Source organism: Molossus molossus, unplaced genomic scaffold (assembly GCF_014108415.1).
Source record: "Molossus molossus isolate mMolMol1 unplaced genomic scaffold, mMolMol1.p scaffold_m16_p_1, whole genome shotgun sequence".
In the NCBI taxonomy this organism is placed as follows: Eukaryota; Metazoa; Chordata; class Mammalia; order Chiroptera; family Molossidae; genus Molossus; species Molossus molossus.
The window spans coordinates 134,526,934-134,547,187 of NW_023425344.1; the positions used below are offsets into that span (position 1 = coordinate 134,526,934).

The 20,254-nt window shown below is 37.1% G+C and overlaps 1 protein-coding gene across 1 annotated transcript in view; it reads right to left on the reverse strand.

The window, feature by feature from the left end:
* ODAD2 (outer dynein arm docking complex subunit 2) overlaps positions 1 to 20,254 on the reverse strand; it is a 251,320-nt gene that overhangs the window by 148,994 nt on the left and 82,072 nt on the right. Inside the window, 7 exon segments of the mRNA XM_036276406.1 lie at positions 5,243 to 5,485; positions 6,447 to 6,551; positions 6,553 to 6,599; positions 8,955 to 9,065; positions 9,577 to 9,819; positions 13,767 to 13,976; positions 14,364 to 14,501. Of these exon segments, the coding sequence (XP_036132299.1) occupies positions 5,243 to 5,485; positions 6,447 to 6,551; positions 6,553 to 6,599; positions 8,955 to 9,065; positions 9,577 to 9,819; positions 13,767 to 13,976; positions 14,364 to 14,501 (1,097 nt within the window).

Below are 20,254 nucleotides of genomic sequence, written 5' to 3' on the forward strand. Positions count from 1 at the left end.
TGCAGATGTTTTCACATTTAAGATTTGGAGTTGTGGCCATATCCTTGTTTGGGTAATATAATTTTTTTTCTACTTTTGCTCTTTGTTGTGGTTGCCATATCATTATCCGGAAGTCAAGCCTCTCATAAAATTCCACAAAATACTTCTATTTACCAAAAAATATTTATTTACTCCCATCTCATTATTTACTCTATTTTAAAATTACTTGTCTGTCTCCCCACCTCAATCAAAAGCTCCTTGAGGCTTGTTGTTTATCACTGAGTCATTCTTTCTTTCATTACATTTTGTTGCTTTAAAATCTAAATTCTTTAAGATTCAAAATAGAAAATGTGTGTAGCTATTTTCTTTGACCTTTTCTTGAATGGAATCACCTGAAAAAATCAATAAATACAACAATTCACTTAATATAGTTATATTAAAAAGAGTTTGAAGGCCCATTGTGGAAATAAATATAATGATGAATTTTGAGGTGTCAACTACATAACCTACAAATGACTTATCTGGAAATCATTAAATATAAGATACAGCATAGAAGCAGGAGCCTTGCAAGAGTAAGTTGTAATCTGTATAAATAAAATTAATCACACTTATTTAAAAATTAGTAGACATTATAAAAAGATGACTTGTGACAGTAACACAGTGATATAGAAAAACATTTACTACTAACAAAGCAGATAATGATAAAAATCTATATTAAAACTATAAAAATATTTCAAGGTAGATTTTCAAGTGAAGCTCAATCCCACCTCAGGGCTTTTGTGTTTGCTACTGTTTGTCTGATGTGTTGTTCCCTTGGATTTCTTCTCATCTTCCAGGTCTTGGTTCAAATATTATCCTTCCAGAGACCACTTCCCTCTCTTCTACTCCAGCTTAAGTAACCACCTCCCACCCAGTTGTTCTCTTTCAATTACACTGTTTTCAGAAACTTGATCAATATGTGCTCAATAAATAATTAATACACAAATAGCATTATAGCTCTAGATAATTAACGTTTGCAGGGAAAAGATGAAGCTTGAGAGGCAGAATGGGGCCAGATGGCAAATGTTTTGAATACCAGGCTAAGGAACTTAGGTTTGGTTTCTAAAGCATTGAGAGGTCACTGAAGGTTCTTTGGACCAAGGAGATTCTTTGGACCAAGGAGACAACCTTATCAAATCTACATCAGAAAAATACATTTCAATGCTGTGTCACAAAGCATAGGTAGGGAAGGGAGAGACTTGAGGTCAGACCAAAAAGGACCTGCTTCAATAGTCCAGGTAAAAGATGACAGAACCTCAACTGGGAGCATAGAGGAGATACATTTTTTAAAAGTTCAGAGGTAGTTGGTAGTAGTTAGTAGATTTGAGTAGACCAAAAATAATATTTTGAGGAGTCAAAGATCAAAAGAAATACAGTCATTTCTGACAGTGTTTATTAGGTTGTTATAAATATCATGTGTTCTTCAAAAAAATAAATACATTAGAAAACAGTTTAATAATTCCAACCAATATTGTTCCCTTAAAGTTAGCATGTGTGCCATTAGTTTCCTTAGTTTCTGAAACACCTCAGAATTAGACTCTAATAACCAAATTCAAAAGAAGCTATGGAGGGTTTAGTACTTAGGTACCAGCAGTTAGACGTAGCCATGAGAACCCAAAAGAGAATTATATTAACAAAGTTCTATGACTCTCTTAGCGTTTTTGGTTTCCTATGAAGAAAGAGGGCCTAAACAAGTAAATACAAATGATTCTTGTTTTCAGATACTAGGAAGGTGGGCTGAAGAAAGAAGATATTACCAGAGACTACTGGCATAGGGTGTAAGCCTTCTTTCTGTAAGCTGTACCTCAGCAGGGTTCCATATATGGCCACACAATGTATGGTGCTCTGTACACAGCAGTCTATGTGAATAGTACTCCCTACAGTTGTGCAGGGTATGTCTATACACAGCAGCCCATAAACCAGTTGAATAAATAAATGAGTTAGTCAGAGGAAATTACATGAGATTATATATATACACATATATTATATACATATATGCTATATATATATCAATAAACAACTCAAAATAAAAATATGTAAGCTCTATATTACCCTGTCCTAGAGTCCACTACTTATGAAATGCAAATTATAAGTTTAAATTATTTCCTTAATAGCCTGAAAACTTCTACTGATTAGCATTGTCTGAGTCACTCAGACTTTTATCTCATTTCTCAGAGGAGTCACTGGACTCAAGATGGCAGGGCCAGAGTATCGAAACTGAACCAAAACTTCTCTACCATGTTTTGTCTTTATCCAATATAAGTAGGTAGGTATGGGGACTGATTTCTTGCTCCATAACACCTGCTAGGCTAAATGCGCGCAGTTTCAGGAAGGGGTGATACTGAAATTTCAGGAAGATAAAATGAGCCATCAAGGTCCCTCCTTAGTCTGACCTCAACTCATTTGTTGACCGTGCCTCTCACTTTCACATTCCTCAGAATGGTCTTTCCATTCTTGCATGTTCCCTCACTGCTCAGGTTTCTTTTCATGTGTCCCTCAGTCATGCTTCCCTCTTGTTCCCCCCATTCCAATAGGTTCTATTAATTAATGATACACTGCATCCACTTCCTCCAGAGAATTCATTATGACAATTGTTATGGACCGAATTATGGCCCTGAAATGTTCATATGTTGAAGTCCTAACATCTAGTACCCCAGAATATGACTATATTTGGAGGGTCTTTAAAGAGGTGATTACGTTCAAATGAAGTCCTTAGGTAGGTCCTAATCTAATCGAACTGCTGCTGCCTTATAAATACAGATTAGGACACAGACACTGGGGACAACTGCAAAAAGGAACTACCGTGTGAGAAGGCAGCAAAAGGGTGGCCATATGCTAGCTAAGGAAAGAGGCCTTAGGAGAAAGCAACCCTGCCAGACCTTGATTTTGGATTTCCAGATTCCAGAACTATGAGAAAATAACTTTCCATTATTCAAGCCATTCAGTCTGTGGTACTTTGTTATGGCAGCCCTAGAAAACTAATAGATTTTGGTACTGGGAAGTGGGGTGCTTCTGTGACCTAAAAAGTGATTTTAGAATTGGGTGACGTGTAGAAGATAGAAGAGTTAGAGGTACATATGTTAGAAAAAGCTTAAATTGCCCTGAAGAGACTGCTGGTAGAATACAAATGCTAAAGGTGACTCTGATGAGATCTCAGATGGAAATGAGGAATGTGTTATTGGAACTAGAGGAAAGGTATCCTTGTAAAGTGGCAAAAAACTTCAATATTTTTGTGTTCTAGTGCTTTGTGGAAGGTAGAACTTGTGAGTGACAAACTAAAATATTTACTGGAAGAGATTTTTAAACAAAGTGTTAAAGGAGCCTTATTAGTCCTTACTAATTATAGGAAAATGCAAGAAGAGAGAGAATTGTTAAGCAAAAACAAACCAAACTTGAAGATTTAGAAAATTATTTGTATTGCAAAAAATGAGAAAGTTCATTTCAGAGAGAACATCAAGAGTATAGATAGAGCCCTGGCCAGTTTGGCTCAGCGGTTAGAACATCGACCTGCAGTCCAGAGAGACCAGGGTTCGGTTCCCACTAAGGGCATGTACCTCAGTTGCAGTTTGTCCCCGGCACTGGTTGGTCATGCGGGAGGCAGCCACTCGATGTGTCCCTTTCACATCGATGTTTCTCTCTCTCTCTCTCTCTTCCTTTCTCTCCCTCCCACTCTATTTGAAAAAAAAAAAAAAGGAAAAAAAAGTGTCCTAGAGTGAGGATAAAAAAAAAAAAAAGAGTATAGATAGACAATCATAAGACAAAGTGATTACAGATGTGAGTCATGGATCCAATCGACCACTTCAATAGAAACACTGCCATCTTGGGCTGACAGGGACAGAGATGGGATGAAATGAAGAAAGGTTATTGGACTTCTGGGATTCTATAGGTCAGGTCAATAGAGCGATCTACCTGTAAACAATATGGTGCTATTTCTCCCACAGTCAGAATTCATGCGTCCAGGAATCAAGGTGTGGAAATGGGACTTCATATTATCCCTAGTCACGTACTAGCAAAATTTTTATTCCTGTCTTCATGACCTTATGCTTTGCTGGCCTAAAGGTCTTAGTTCCAAAGGGAGGAATGTTTCCACCAGGAGACACAACAATGATGTTACTGAACTGGAAGTTAAGGCAGCCACCTGGCACTTTGGCCTCCCCATGCCTCTAAATCAATAGGCAAGGAAGGGAGTTACTGTGCCAGTTGGGGTGATTGATCCTAAATACCAAGGGGAAACTGGACTGCTAATCCACAAGATGTAAGAATGAATATATCTGGAATACAGGAGGTCCCCTGAGACTGTCTCTTAGTATTACCATGCCCTGTGATTAAAGTCAACAGGAAACCACCACAAACCCAATCCAGACAGGGCTACTAATGGCCCAGACAACTTTAAGAATGAAGTCACCCCACCAGTTAAAGAACCACAATGAACTGAAGTTCTAGCTGAGGCTAAAGGGAATGCAGAATGGGTAGTGAAAGAAGGTAGTTACAAATACTAGCGAAGCCATGTGACCAGTTATAGAAATGAGGACTGTAATTATCGGAGAATTCCTTTCTATTTTGTTATAAATGTGTGTGTATCTTTGTTTTCTGACCTCTCTTATCCTCTTGTGGTGTAACATGAGAAGTATTGACTTTGTATCATAGTTTTGAAGTATTGTTAACTTTACATCATAGTATTTAAGTTACAGGATATATAATCTTGCTATTGTTCTTAAATTGTACCATATTTAAGTCTTCCTAATTAGACAATAATTTGCTCAAGGACCAAGATCATAGCTTAGTATTCAATGTATTTTCCCCTCATCTGTTCACAGCTCTTGTTAGGTGCTCAAAATATGTTTGCTGACTTGAATTGAGAAAAAAGAAGGATACAATGGAATGCTACCTAGAACTACCTAGGCTCTCAGGAGATAGAAATAGATAATTGTTCCCTGGGATACAAAGAAAAATTTTGATGATTAAGGTTTCTGCATGAGAAATCATTTACTGGGTATTTGAAGTCCTCCCAATATGCCCAGCTTTAGGCCTACAGTTCATCCAAGGGAACAATTTTGCTCTGTAAGTCATGATTTGGTAATCTTGTGATTATTTATATGTAAACACATTTTACTTTTTCATCATTTGTGCACCCCAATTTTAAGTGATGACACTATTCCACAACTACCCGAGTGTTTCCCCCAATACTCTCATATAAAATCTTTCAGTCTGTAGGGCCACTTACATCATACTTTCAGGATCTACTGCACAAGCACCAACTGCTTTTGTGACATTGACAAGAAGAGCTTGGTTTATTCCAACGAGGAGGTTCACAAGTGGTTGAATGCCATCACATTTCCGGACAATAACTCGGTTTTCATATTCTTGACAACATTCTCCCAGTGCACCAACCACATTCACAAGAACTTCTTCAGGCTGGTCAGTTAGAAGTCCCACCAAAGTTTCAATGGCTCTGTATTCCCGAAACCTAAATTTATCACAAGAGAAAGAGGTGGGGAGGGAAAGAAAGAGAAGAACAGTATTATTTTTGGTATAAAGTTATCTGAGGATAATTAATAGTAATAACATTAATAGCTAAAAATTACCAAATGCCAACTATATGCTCATTCCATTATTACAAAAACACTATGTCGTAGATATTATTATAATCCCCATTTGCAGAAAGTTAATCTGAAGCTTGATAAATAATGAAGCTGGCATCCACACCCAGCCATCTGTGTCCTTAACCTCTATGCTGTACAGCCATTTTACATAAACAAAGCAAAATAAATCTATTTTGTGTTCAATTGGACATGTGATTTTTTTGTTTAACATAATCATCACACCTGAGACAAGGATGAGTTGCCTCAGAACATCCATCACAGAGGTGAGAACTCTAAAAATGAATGAAGAGTTGAATTTGAACATTAAATTAAATCAAATGGTCATAAAGTTTAGTTTACAAATACTTTGAAATTCAATGAAATCACATTTGAAAATGACTACTCATTAAGATTAACTGGTTAGTTGGCATTTAGTTGACTCATCTTGTTTATCTTCATAAAAGGGAAATTAATGGAACCATTTCCATCTCTAAAGATTCAGTGGGAAATCCATCCCCTCAACCTCAGTAGATCTCTGCAGGAAATATGAGAGATACTTCATATTTAAGTGGCTGCCCATATGCCAAACAGCCCATTTGCATAGAAAGATTGCGTCAGCAAGCCCCTGAGTCCTACTAAGGCAGAGAAAACCACTGCCAGGGGTGGGATGGAAAGTAAGGGTCTTTCATTTCTAAGAATTGCTTAATTCTGTCAACCTAGTCCAAAATGTGCATCTATAAAAACTACAGAAGTAGCATTAGAATCAACTCTTTCTTGAAATAGCATTAAATCACTATGTTTTGGTGGCCTTATTTTTATTACAAAATATGGACTGCCTTCTCTTACTTGGTCACATTCTCTTTGCTGATGGAACATTTCCATATAGCCCCTGTGACAGCGGCCAAACGTTCCTTATTGTCTGTATTATTGAGCAGACTGGCCAGGGGTTTGTCCTCCGTGCAGCCTAATCAGGTCACGGGTTTCCTCGTCTTCAGCACACTAAACAAAAGTCAAGTGAGAGGTTGTCAGTGAGCAAGGTATCAAAATTTCAGTGATCATGAAAGAGGCTGCATTCTACTAGCTATGAAACTTCTTATCAGAGAGTATACTTTTCTGAAGCCACCTCAAGTAAAATATAATTCTTCTCTACATTGGCAGCTTTCTGACAGTCTCTGTATTCCTTTACATGGTTTTGGAAATGTCTAGCAGTTTCTACATACTTTGGTAATTTTCCCAAGCCAGTTCTGAGGTACCCTGGGAATCCACCAAGGCAGATGCAGAGGTTGGTTAGAAACCTAGAATGCCACATGCATGGATAGATGATTTCTGCAGTGATGCAACCTGGAGTCTTGGGAAAACACAGTACAGAATATAGATCAGTGGTAGGGATTCAGTCAAATTGTCAATGACCCCCAAAATCTGAGATGAGGAATTTCCCCAAGAGAGTTTTTAAGCCCAGAGCAGTGGATAATATCAATAGCAACTGACATTTTATTCAAACATGTTTATCCATATGTTTGTGTCATCCTTTGAAATAAATGTGTACTACATAGATGTTCCCAACTAATCATCCTTCCCAGGTTATAGAGCCAAAAGATGATTAATTTGGTATAGTCTTGCTACTATCCTAAGCATACAGTTGGTCTCTAATGCCACATGATACAGATACATGTAATGTATCATCATCAGTGAATGCCACTGGGAGAAATCCTCATCGTAATGCACCACAAGGCACCTGCCATGTTTATTTTCTGTTTGTGACTTTCTGTTCTGGTCCACTTGCAACTTCTAAAAATTAATCACTACTTCCAACTGATTCTTTTTTTTTTTTTTTTTTTTTTATCCTCACCCGAGGACATTTTTTGTTCAGGTAGAGTGGGAGGGAGAGAGAGGAAGAGAGAAACATCGATGTGAAAGGGACACATCGAGTGGCTGCCACCCGCACGACCGACCAGGGCCGGGGACAAACTGCAACCAAGGTACATGCCCTTAGCGGGAACCGAACCTGGGTCTCTTGGGACCGCAGGCTGATGCTCTTACCGCTGAGCCAAACTGGCCAGGGCTCCAACTGATTCTTAATGGTTACTCTTATGAAACATATATACAGTCAAGGCTATATATCCTTTTTATGAGCTGGTTGTGTGCCCTCAAAACTCCTCAGTTAAAGTCCTAACCCTGGACCTCAGAATGTGACCATATTTGAGGACAGGGTCTTTAAAGGGGTAATTAAGGTTAAACAAAGTCATTGAAGTGGGCTCTAACCCAATATGTAATCCCTGTAAGAAAAGGACATTAGGACACTGAGGAAAGACCATGTGAAGACAGTGGGAGAATGACATATAAACATGAAGATAGCCATTTACAAGCCAAGGAGAGACCTCAGAAGGAACCAATTGTCGATACTTATCTTGAATTTTTAGCCTCCAGAACTATAAGGAAATAAATATCTGTTGCTTAAACCACTCAGTGTGTGACAATTTATTATGGCAGCTCTAGCAAACTATTATAATACTATATTGACATGACCCTCCTCTCTGACTCTGTCTTTTGGGTACACTCTGACCAGATATTTAAAAATTCATTCCTCTAGGAAATCTATTCTGATGAGGAAGCAGCTGGCATGACCAGTAACCAGCTATACACTAATTTGTCAAAGCCATCTTTCTACCCCTTTACTTTTCTAATCTGTTTTTGGTATACAGTAAGTCCTCACTTAACATCATCAACAGGTTCTGTGACTTAAAGAGAAAAGACATAATGAAACGAATTTCACCATAGGCTAATTGATTTAACAAGAGAGAAAGTTACCATAGCATCTCATCAATATTATAATGAAATTATGTTATTTGAAGACCTGCTGTACTATGGAATTTATAACCCACAAAATATTAATGAAGATTAAAACAAATAAATAAACCGAACACACACACACACACTCTCTCTCTCTCTCTCTCTCTCTCTCTCTCTGTCATTCATCCATCTTGTCTTGGTAGGAGATAAATTTCCCAAGACCACTGTATTTGAATAGGATCTATGAAAACCAATATAAAGGCACTATAGACATATTTAGCTACTTTACACTAAGTAAATCATTTTAGCAGACAAAGATATGCAAGTGTCTTATAGAACTATAAATAATCAGACATGTTAGAGAAGGTTTCTCTCTAAAATACACAGGCATCTGTCATTAGCACAGGACAGTGGTTCTCAGACCTCTTGTGCATGAAAATCCCTGGGGGTTATTATTATAAATGCAGGTTTTTGAGTTTCATCACCAGAGAATGAGACCTCATGTTTAGAAACACCGCCTAACCACATGAAGAACACTAGGACTGTCCAGAAGGTCCACTGTACCTGGTAGATGGCCATGGCACAGTGCTCCTGCAGCTGCTCATTCTCACTATTTAGGTTCTTTACAAGATTTTCAATTATCCTTTCTGCTTCGATTGCAGCTTGGTAGCTTTCCTAGGAATATTAATTTAAATATTTATGTATATGTAATAAATGCATATAAGTATCTATTTATATTTACAAATAATTACACAGAATAAACTGTCTCAGTAAATACACTAAAATCCAAGGTTAACATATCAATATAACAATAAGAGAATTTAATCAACATTTTCAAAAATAAATCTGCTCAGGGCACATACCCAGGTTGCGGTTCACCCCTAGTCAGGGTGTATATGGGAGGTAGCGGACTGATGTTTCTCTCTCTCACATCAGTGTTTCTCTCGCTCCCTCTCCCTTCTTCTCTCTCTAAAAATCAATAAAAACATATTATTTTTTAAAAATAATAAATCACACAAGTACCAATTTAATTAATGTTCTTTCTACTAGTTTGATCTTCTGTTTCAAATAGAATGCTGAATTCTTGGAAAAAAGTCCTTAGCAGTCATAATAACTTTACAAATTGCTTTTTAATTAAAGAAATTCAAGGAAATGAGAGCAAGGGAAGCAGAGCCAGCCTGGATACCTCTGAGGCACATTCTTACAAGGTGCCCACCACAGCAATCAACATGTTTTCACGAGACGTTTTCAGCAACCGAGCCAACAATGGAATGCCCCCAGCCTTACGAATGGCTTCTTTATTCGCGTAACTCTTCCTGCAGCTCCACAGTGCCAGTGCCCCACAACGAGCCACTTCCACGTCTCTGGCGTCATACAGACTCGACTGAGCAGGTTCTGCAGAATTCTGTGCACAGTCAAGTAGAGCGACCTACAGGATAAACACAGTGTCCATGCCCTGGCCGGTTTGGCTCAGCAGTTAGAGCGTCGGCCTGCGGTCTGGAGAGACCCGGGTTCGGTTCCCGCTAAGGGCACGTACCTCGGTTCCAGTTTGTCCCCGGCCCTGGTTGGTCGTGCGGGTGGCAGCCACTCGATGTGTCCCTTCACGTCGATGTTTCTCACTCTCTCTCCCTTCCTCTCTCTCCCTCCATTCTATCTGTACAAAAAATGGAAGAATATTCTCAGGTGAGGATAAAAAAAAAAAACAAAACACAGTGTCCATGGGGATCTTTCCAATAAAACTTAACGCATCCCACAATAACTATAGGGTTGCTACCAAGCTCACCTCCATCAAAAATAAGAATAAAAAAATAAACTTTCATACTACATAGCAGTTAGTAAAAACAAAGAAACAAAACCTGTCTAAACACCTTCCTCCAGATTTGGGAGCTTTTACATTTCCTTTCCATAAGAAACTTAATCCCACCAAGATAGTCTTTTCTTAATATGGTTCTAACATTTACATTAGTAAGATTTGTAAACCACATCCTCAGCCCAGATATCTCAGAAAAGGAGACTCCCTAAACCCATCAGAACTTCCTAGTGGAGAACTGACTGAAATACACTGGTAAAACCATGAGACACAGCCTTCTACCTGCACGACGGAAACCAACCAGACCAAATGACACAGCTGCCAGGACCCTCTTTTTCTTTGCAATAACCAAAGTCACTGAAGACGTTAAAGACAGTTTATACAGGTACAGCAGTATGTCAGGGTGTCCCACCAAGGAAGTGAAACCAGGTCTCCCAAAGCTGTCTTTATCACATGCATATCTACTCCATTCTTTCTCTGCAGGCCAAATTCCAGGGATACTACCCACAATCATGACCACCAATTCCAAGTTTAGAAGGGAATAGCCTGGACTAAGCAGAGTCTCTGATTCCTTATTCCAAATTCCTGGGAGACATACAGCAGAAACAGCATGAGTCAGGTACACACCCATGGTCTAATCAGTATAGCCCAAGGAAGGAGATGGGTGAGGAGTATTTACATGACTGACAGGTACCTACTGGAAATAGGAGAGAAATGTGGGGAAGAAATTCTAAGACAGCAGGATTGAACACAGGGCAGACAGTCTCAAAGCTTCTATCTACTACAGGTATTCCTCATCATCTATATAAAGTCCAAACTTTGTAGCTCATTGGATAAGGTGATCATCCATCTTCACCTCTCACCACACAGCCCATCTCACCCTACATCTGGCCACATTAAACCACTTGTGGTTTCCAAGAGCTCAATGTTTCCAGCTGTGGGCCTTTACTAACATGACTTCATCCTCCTTAAATGCCTTTCCCTGGTGTGTCTGCCTGACAAACACCTACTCACCTTTCAAGATTCAGCAAAGGCAACATCTCCTCTCTCCAGCCCTTCTTGACCTTCCTCCTCCAAATAGAGTTGATTAATCACTCCCTCCTTTGTTTCTCCACTATTCCCAGTACTGACTTCCATGAAATACCTAATATTCACCCTTCTACTTATATTTTTGCCTATATCTCCACCGCCACCACCATGAGACTATGATATGACTGTGGTCAGTAGCATACCTTTATTGATATTCATAATTCCACCACCTAGTTCTATATTTGACATACGTTACAAGAAATGATAGAAAGTTTTCAGTGAAAGAGTCAAGTGTGCTATACATACAGAGGAACATGAAAACTGGCCACAGAACTAACAGCACTGGATCCTGCAATATGTCCACGCCTGATGTATTCTCCCTGCTTATTCAGATATCATGTCTTCTCCCCAGTTTTTTATTGGGTGTGCCACCGAAACTGACCTATGTTCTCAAACCTCACTGTGGCCTGTCTGCTCTGATCTTGACCTCAGTTCCTTTGTTCTGATGCCATAACCAGCCCACAGCTCCTCCTATATATTAGTGATCTCCCTCGTTTCCAGTTTTAGTTTGGGACTCTACCCTCTACCCCCATAACTAGCAAACCAAAAGAGGATCCCCAACCCTAGTCCTTCCCAGATGTGTTCTCAACACAGCAATTATAAGTGTATTATTAGTCTATCTATCATTGGTCCTCCCTGTACCTGATTTAGCTATTATTTAAAATTAAATTAAAATGTGTGTCATTATCTTGACTACATTAGTGCCACTGTCCAAATTTCAGGTTCCCAAATGTGATAAAATTCCCATATAAACATATTTTACTTTTATATTACTTGTTCCTTTCTTATAATTCAATGGGAGTAGTTTCAGTGGAAAGCCACATCAGCCTACCATATGATTTCATCATTTGAGAAGAATAATGGTAATCATAGTAATAATTACCTTTTCTCCAAGATTTTATTATGAAAATTTTCAAACATACACAAAGACTGAAAGAATTGTACAGCAACACCCATATATACCCATCATCTATGTTCTCTAATAAACATTCTGCCATATTTGTTTTATCACATAGCTAAGCATCTATTCATCCATCTATCCATCCATAAGTCTATCTTATTTTTGAAGCAAATAATTATACAGATTACAAATAAAAATACAGGCTCTCTTTTAGTAAATTTCTGAACACCTCTCACTGTGCATGTATTCACATTTAATCCACATTAATTCAATACATAATTATTACTCCTTTATATGTGTATGGTATGGGACTAAGTGCTGTGGATGACACTAAGATATATAAGATTTGTCTCTCATCTTAAGGAATTTAAAGTACAGAAGTGGTGAATACAAGCCGTGGGACAGATACCAGATCTATTGCTCCTTCCTAAGGAGGATTGAAATACATTTCCATATTTTACTTTATTAAGGTCTTTCCTGCCATGAAAAAGTATTGAGCAGAATGATAACCTTTACCTATCAATAATAGTTATTAAAATAATCATTTTTATTGTAAAAGTAAAACTTCTAAAACAAACTGGCATATATTAGAAAACAGGAAGAAAATTTGGTAATCACTTCAGAGAAAACTCCTGTGAACAATTTTCTGTATTTATTTCAATTGTCTTTTCTATAATTTTTAGATAGTTTTTAAAAATTGGGGTCATAAGTACCATTGTTTTTTAATGTTGTCATTTTTTGTGTGTGTGTTTTGTTGTTGTTGTTAATCCTCATCCTAACATATTTTTTCATTGATTTTTAGAGAGAGTAGATGGGAAGGGGAGAGAGAGAGAGACATCAATGTGAGAGAGAGAGACATCAATTGGTTGCCTCCTGCACGACCCTGACTGGAGCTGGGATCAAACCTGCAACTCAGGTATGTGCCCTTTACTCAATCAAATCCTTGACCCTTCAGTCAGCGGGCTGATACCCCAATGGCTGAGCCAAGCTGGCCATGGCCTATTATGGTTTTATATAACATTACATATACATTTATTCCTTGCTACTAAATAAAATTCCAAAATATAATACGGATAGCTAAAAATAGACGTTTCTTATAGATATACTACAAATTATTTTACTAATCTCATAGTCAAAACACACTGTTTACAGTAGTCACTCTTATTTGTAACAATAAGATGAATAAGCTGTGCCTCTATCACCTTGGGGACAATCTCTACGGTGAGATCGCCACATTGGAGGGTAAGGGCTATCAGACTGCTTTCTACTGCACAGGCTCTCACCACCCTCACCAACACTGTACACAGACCCAAATGTATCTCTACTGATGTGATAGGTGAAAACTACAACTAATTTTACAAATTTATATTTCTTTGGAAAGTAAGGTTGAACATGTGTTTTGGCCACTTGCTAATATAAATATACAAAATAATTTTCAAGGACATGATGTACCAAAAGAAGATTCCCAGAACATGCCCTGTAGTTTTCTAATGTCTGGGAGTGACCAGGAAGGACAGCAAAGAGCTGACATTTCTGTGGCAGCTGGTATGCGGATGATGATGTCAGGAGTACTCACCAGTTCAGTGATGCCCCCATGGTGTCTCACTGCCCACCTGGCTCTTCTAAACTTGGCAACATTAGCGATTGTCTCTGCTGCCAGACATTCCAGGCTCTTATGTGGAGAATCAAGTATGTTAACCATAACTGGTAAGCCCCCAAGGTCAACAATACTACGTCTGATTTGAGGATTATGACTGATTTCCTTCAGGATTTTTAATGAACCAATCTAAATGAGAAAAAAAGGTTATAGATGAGTGTGTGCTTAACACAGAACCAGTGCTATATTTTTAAAAATTCCAAGTCTACCAAAAATCCTTCCCTAATTAAGGTTTTAGAGAAAAGCATTTCTATTCCCAGGTGTTACACATAGCCTCCGTATTTTCCTCCAATTATATAAACAAACACTCATCATTTAAAAAGCATACACTAATGAAAAGAACCAGATGAGAAGAAGAAAAGCAGAGAGATGAGAAGAATAGTTAATGATAGAAGTAGCAAGTTACCAGTAACAACAGCAGATAAAGGTGAGAACCAGGCAGCTGGAGTAGCAGACACCTACAACTAAGAAGAGACCCAAGAGAAGGTATAAACAAGGTCCCTCAAAGTTACTCACCTTACATTTGACTTCAAGTAAATTGATTAAAACTTCAAGGCCTCCAACATCCCTGATTGCCAACTGGCAAGTCTCTTGTGCTAAGTTGAAATCCTTCATTGAACACAATGCAATTACTGTAGCTGTCTGATTTCCTCCCTGTGAAAACACCATGCCACAGAAAGGTTAAATAAGATCACTTCTACACAGTTATAAATCCATGAACTGGGAAACATGTCTCCCATACACATGGCACATTACTTTTTTTAAAGTTCTCTGAGTGGGTTATAATGTGTTAAATGAGTCATGTAGAGCATAAGCACAAACACAAAAGAAGCTGTACAGAGTGTCATAAAAGATTCCAATTAAGAGTCAACATTTAAAGGTGGTCTTTCTGCTTTAAACAGCTACATTTGGTAGTATTAGTGTATTAAACACTCAAGAGGCAAGCCTTGAGAGAGATTAAGGAATGTAAGTTTTATGTAGAGGTAACAAGCATTTCCTATAGTTCTTCAACAATACACTGTGCAATACAAACCATGTCTGAAAATTATCCTTACAGATGTACTTTTGTTCTTGTATATGTATGCATGTACATATATTCTTACAACAGGGAAAACCTGGAGAAAGATAAATCATGTGGGAGACAGTACAACAATTTACACAGAGAACAAGAATATTTGTTCTAGTTCTGTGAAATATTCAATTGGTATCTTAATAGGAACTGTGTTGAAACTGTAGATTGCTATGGGAAGTATGGACATTTTAATTATATTAATGCTTCCCATTCATGAACATGCTTCCACTTATTAGTATCTTCTTCAATTTCTTTCTTTTTTTTTTTTTTTTTTAATCCTCACCCAAGGACATTTTTCCATTTTTTGTTCAGATAGAGCGGGAGGGAGAGAGAGGAAGAGAGAGAGAGAGAGAAACATCAACATGAAGGGACACATCGAGTGGCTGCCACCCGCACGACCAACCAGGGCCGGGGACAAACTGCAACCGAGGTACGTGCCCTTAGCGGGAACCGAACCCGGGTCTCTCTGTACCGCAGGCCGACGCTCCAACCGCCGAGCCAAACCGGCCAGGGCTTTAATTTCTTTCTTGAGTGTCTTGTAATTTTCCAGGAACAGGTCTTTTACATCCTTGGTTAAGTTCACTCCTAAGTATTTTATTATTTTTAAAGCAATTGTGAATGGGATTGTTTTATTAGTTTCCCTTTCTGATGGTTCATTACTGGTGTATTAATATGCAAACAGTTTCTGGATAGTTATTTTGTATACTGCTACATTACTGAATTCATATATCGGTTCTAGAAGGTTTTTGGTGGAATCGTTAGGGTTCTCTATATACAGTATCATGTCATCTGCAAATAATAAGTTTTACTTCTTCCTTTCAAATTTCGATGCCTTTTATTTCTTCTTGTTTGATTGCTGTGGCTAGAACCTCCAGTACTATGTTAAATAAGAGTGGTGAAAGCAGATATCCTTGTTTTATTCCCGATCTTAAGGAAAACACTTCCAGTTTTTCCCCATTGAGTATGATGTTGGCCGTGGATTTGTCATATGTGGCCTTTATTACATTGAGGTGTATTCCTTCTATTCCCACTTTCCTAAGAGTCTGTATCATAAATGAGTACACGTATCTGCATCTATTGATATGATCATATGGTTTTTATCTTTTATTTTATTTATGTGGTTTATCACATTTATTGATTGGTGGCTATTGAATCAACCTTGCATCTCCAGAGTAATTCCCACTTGATCATGGTGTGTGATCTTTTTAATGTATTGCTGGATCCAGTTTGCTAATATTTTATTGAAGATTTTATTATCTATGGTCATCACAAATACTGACCTATAACTATCTTTCTTTGTTGTATCTTTATCTGGTTTTGGTAGGATAACGTTGGCCTCATAAAATGAGCTTTGGAGTCTCCCTGCTCTTGAATTTTTGAACAGTTTGACAAGAATAGGTGTTGGTTCCTCTTTAGATGTTTCATAAAATTCACCTGTGAATGTTGGAAGTTTTTGGATAACTGCTTCAATTTCACAGTTGTAATCTGTTTATTCAGATTCTCTGATTCTTCCTGATTCAGTTCTGAAGACAGTATGTTTCTAAGAATTAATTCATTTAGTCCAGATATCCAATTTTTTGGCATATAGTTGTTCATAATATTTTCTTACATTCCTTTGTATTTTTTTGGTATCTGTTGTTATTTCTCTTTTTTCATTTCTGATTTTATTTATTGGGGCCCTCTCTTTTTCTTGATGAATATAGTTAAAGATTTGTCGATTTTGTTTATCTTTTCATAGAACCAGATCTTGGTTTCATTGATCTTTTGTATTGTTGTTTTAGACTCCATTTCATTTATCTCTGCTCTGATCTTTATTACTTCCTTCCTTCTACTCACTTTGGGCTTTGTTTTTTGTTCTTTTTCAAGTTCCTTTAAGTGTAAAGTTAGATTGTTTATTTGAGATTTTTGTTTGTTTGTTTCTTGAGATAGGCCTGAAATGTTATGAATTTCCCTCTTTAAGACTGATTTGGCTGTGTTCCATAGATTTTTGGTTGTTGTGTGTTCATTTTCATTTGTTCCAAGGTATCTTTTGATTTCTTCCTTTATCTCATTGTTAATTCATTTATTGTTTAGCAACATGTTATTTAGTTAGCCTCCATGTCTTTGTGTGTTTTCCAGGGTTTTTATTTTTCTTGTAATTGATTTCTAGTTTCATACCATTATGGTCAGACAAAATGCTTGATATGATTTCAATATTCTCAAATTTACTGAGACTTGTTTTGTGTCCTAACATGTGGTCTATCCTAAAAAATGTTCTACTTGAAAAGAATGCATATTCTGCTGCTTTGGGATGAAATGCTCTGAAGACATCTATTAACTCCATCTGATCTAGTATGTCATTTAAGGCCACTATTTCCTTGTTGATGTTCATTCTGGGAGATCTATTAATTGATGTTAAAATCCACCACAATGACACTCTTACTGTCAATCTCTCCTTTATGTCCATCAAGATTTGCTTTACATATTTAAGTGTTCCTATGTTGGGTGCATATATGTTTATAAGGGTTATATCCTCTTGTTGGATTGCTCCTTTTTAAATATGCAATTCTATTAGTAACTGGTGATGACATAATGGTGAGCCGAAGTAGAAGAAAACAAAGCTTCACTGTCATGAGCAAACTGCTGGCCCAGCCTGAAAATCAGGCAAATCAATGTCTGTTTGGCTAATCAACACATGTAAATAGCAGTGGAGAACTGTGGAACTGGTCCTTTGAGATAAAACAATGTGTGAGATTTAAAAAACAATTAATGATTGATTAGTGAAACTGATCTGCCAGGAAATTAAAATCAGAATTTGTTGCAGGACCTCTTAAGCTGATCATCAATGCCTTGAAAATTTTGTGAAGAACATATTACTTCTACTGATATTAAGACTGGCTGGTAAATAAGAATTCCAGTATAAGCACTAAAATAGTTCAGAAGTCACAACAGCTAAGAATAAACTATTTTATAAAAGGTGTTCATGGAAGACAGCCCTGAATTTCTACTTCCAAATACAGTATCAATGGGCTCAAGTGAATCATTCTTTTAGGGAGAAAGACACCTACAAATCATGTTTATTTTCATTTGCTAACCATTCCTTTATATTCTCATATCTATTATATATGTGTACATATATATAATGTATGGACTTTGCACACAAAAAATGAGAATTATATTCAAGCTGCCTAACCCCCTTCATATCACATACACAAATTTTCTTGTGAATTCAACACCATATTTTACTTTTTAAATAAGAAACTGAAATGGTGTTACTAGAGTGCAAGCATCAAAAGTGAAGATGGAAAGGTTTAACCTTTCCTCTTACTCCTTTCCAGAAAATTCCCTCCATATTGCTAAAGATGTATGAACCACTATCCTATGGTGAAACCACTGAGTATTTCCATATTATAATAGTTTTCCTTCTGGATAATCTAGGCTGTCCTCTATATCCAAAATTAAGTTTAGAATGACAGAGCTTTAATTTTGTCCTTACATTTAAAATAATAAGTTTTGCTCTTGCAACTCTTATGTCTTTTTCTTAATATCAAGAGAAAATGTAACACCACCAAGTTTCCCCACCAACTTGGCTTTGAAACATAAAATAATAAATCCTCTATTTACTAGTGTCAGTTTCATAAATGCCCTTGTTTAGGGGCACAGGACCACCACACGCTAGCACTTCTGGTGCCTCTTTTGGAAACACAAAAGGCAGATATTTTGTAAATCATAAAGAAGAATCTAAATGCTAACCATAATTAATAAAGAAAATAATATAGAAAAAAGCAAAATGAATAAGAAAAACAATTAATCAAACAAGGTTCTTTGTCTGATTTTAAATGGTTAAAGGAGCCAGAAAGTTTCCCTGGGGTACCTGAAGGAACAGAGCTGTATTCCTACATTAAAAGTTTAAAACTGCAAACCAAGAGCTTCAGATAGAGAGTTCTTTGGGCAGTGGCTTCAGACTCAAGCGTGATTGGAAAGTGAGACGATGTCAGACAGTATGTCATGCCTCAGTCAAGCCAAGAGAGTCTCCCCACCACAAGCCCAGCTCCCTGAAGAAAATGTACTGTCCTGACATTCTCAGGTATACACACTCAAGGATCTTCCTTACTGCTACTCTTGCATTATATTTTCTTTGGTAGCAATTTTACCCTTTATTCACTTAGCACAATCGTAGTTTCCTATTTCATTTTAAGGTCTCTCAATTTTTCTCTTCTAATCTATTTCCATCCTTTAAACTTTATTTCATAATTTACAATATAACCAATGAAAAAAAATTTTTTTAAGCCATAGAATTGCAGCAGGTGCCCAAAAAGTAAGATTATATATTTTTCTGAATTATCTCTGGGCCATTTTTAAAGCCAAAAGATGGAATTTTGCATTAATCATTAAAAGTTAGATCCCTATAGAAAAAAAATTCCTGTAAATCAAGAGCTTTTTCTGAAAATCTGGAAACATATTCATAGACTTGAGGGATTTTTTTAGAACAGTTTTATATTAGGAAAAGTTAGTTTTTCCACATTTCAGGTTTTAGTTCTACCCTTGTCACTGACCACACTCCCCAAAGGATTATAAATCTTTCAGAATGAATACCAGAGGATTGGAGCCAAAATATTCAACATACAGAGCCACAAATGTTAGCCAATTGCTATTCTTTAAATACCAGCTATGTAAAAGGATTTTCAAATGTTCGTTCTCCTTTACCAAATGCCATAAACATCTAAATGTGGAGAAGCAGTGCAAACATGCTCCTTTTCTAATTAAATCTCCCTTGGGGATGTAATTAGTTGCCAATCCTTATTTACACGTTTTATCATTCATTTGCATTTGCGATATTTTTAGGAGCTGGAAAAAACACAGTAAAATATTATTTTACTAGCTTCTGAAGGGTTTTGAAGAATGCTTCCAATAAGCTTTTCTACTCCTTAAATTAATGTAATTCTTTTGCTAGTTGTCTTCCTGCCCCTGCTGCTTCTCAGACATCTCCTGACTCTGTCCACCTTCAGCTATTTTGCAGCTCACATTCCCTTCTATGACCAGGAGGCTTTTGTTCATTGTCACAATCAGTTTTCAAACATGGAAAGTTTGAATTAATGTTGCTTTCTCTCATTTTTCTCAAAATTTCTTTTTGAAAGACAAGATAAACAGAAGATATTTCTCTAAGTAATGTTTATCATTGTTTTAAATAAAATCTTTGAAACAAAAATTATTATTATCCCATTTGGTATACAAATCAATGCACCCCCATCTTCCTTACTGCTGAAAAGGAATAAATAAACATTTACTCAGTTGAGATGAAGAATGTATTCAAGATCAAATCAGAAAGCAAGCTGCCTCAAAGCATTTTTGTATT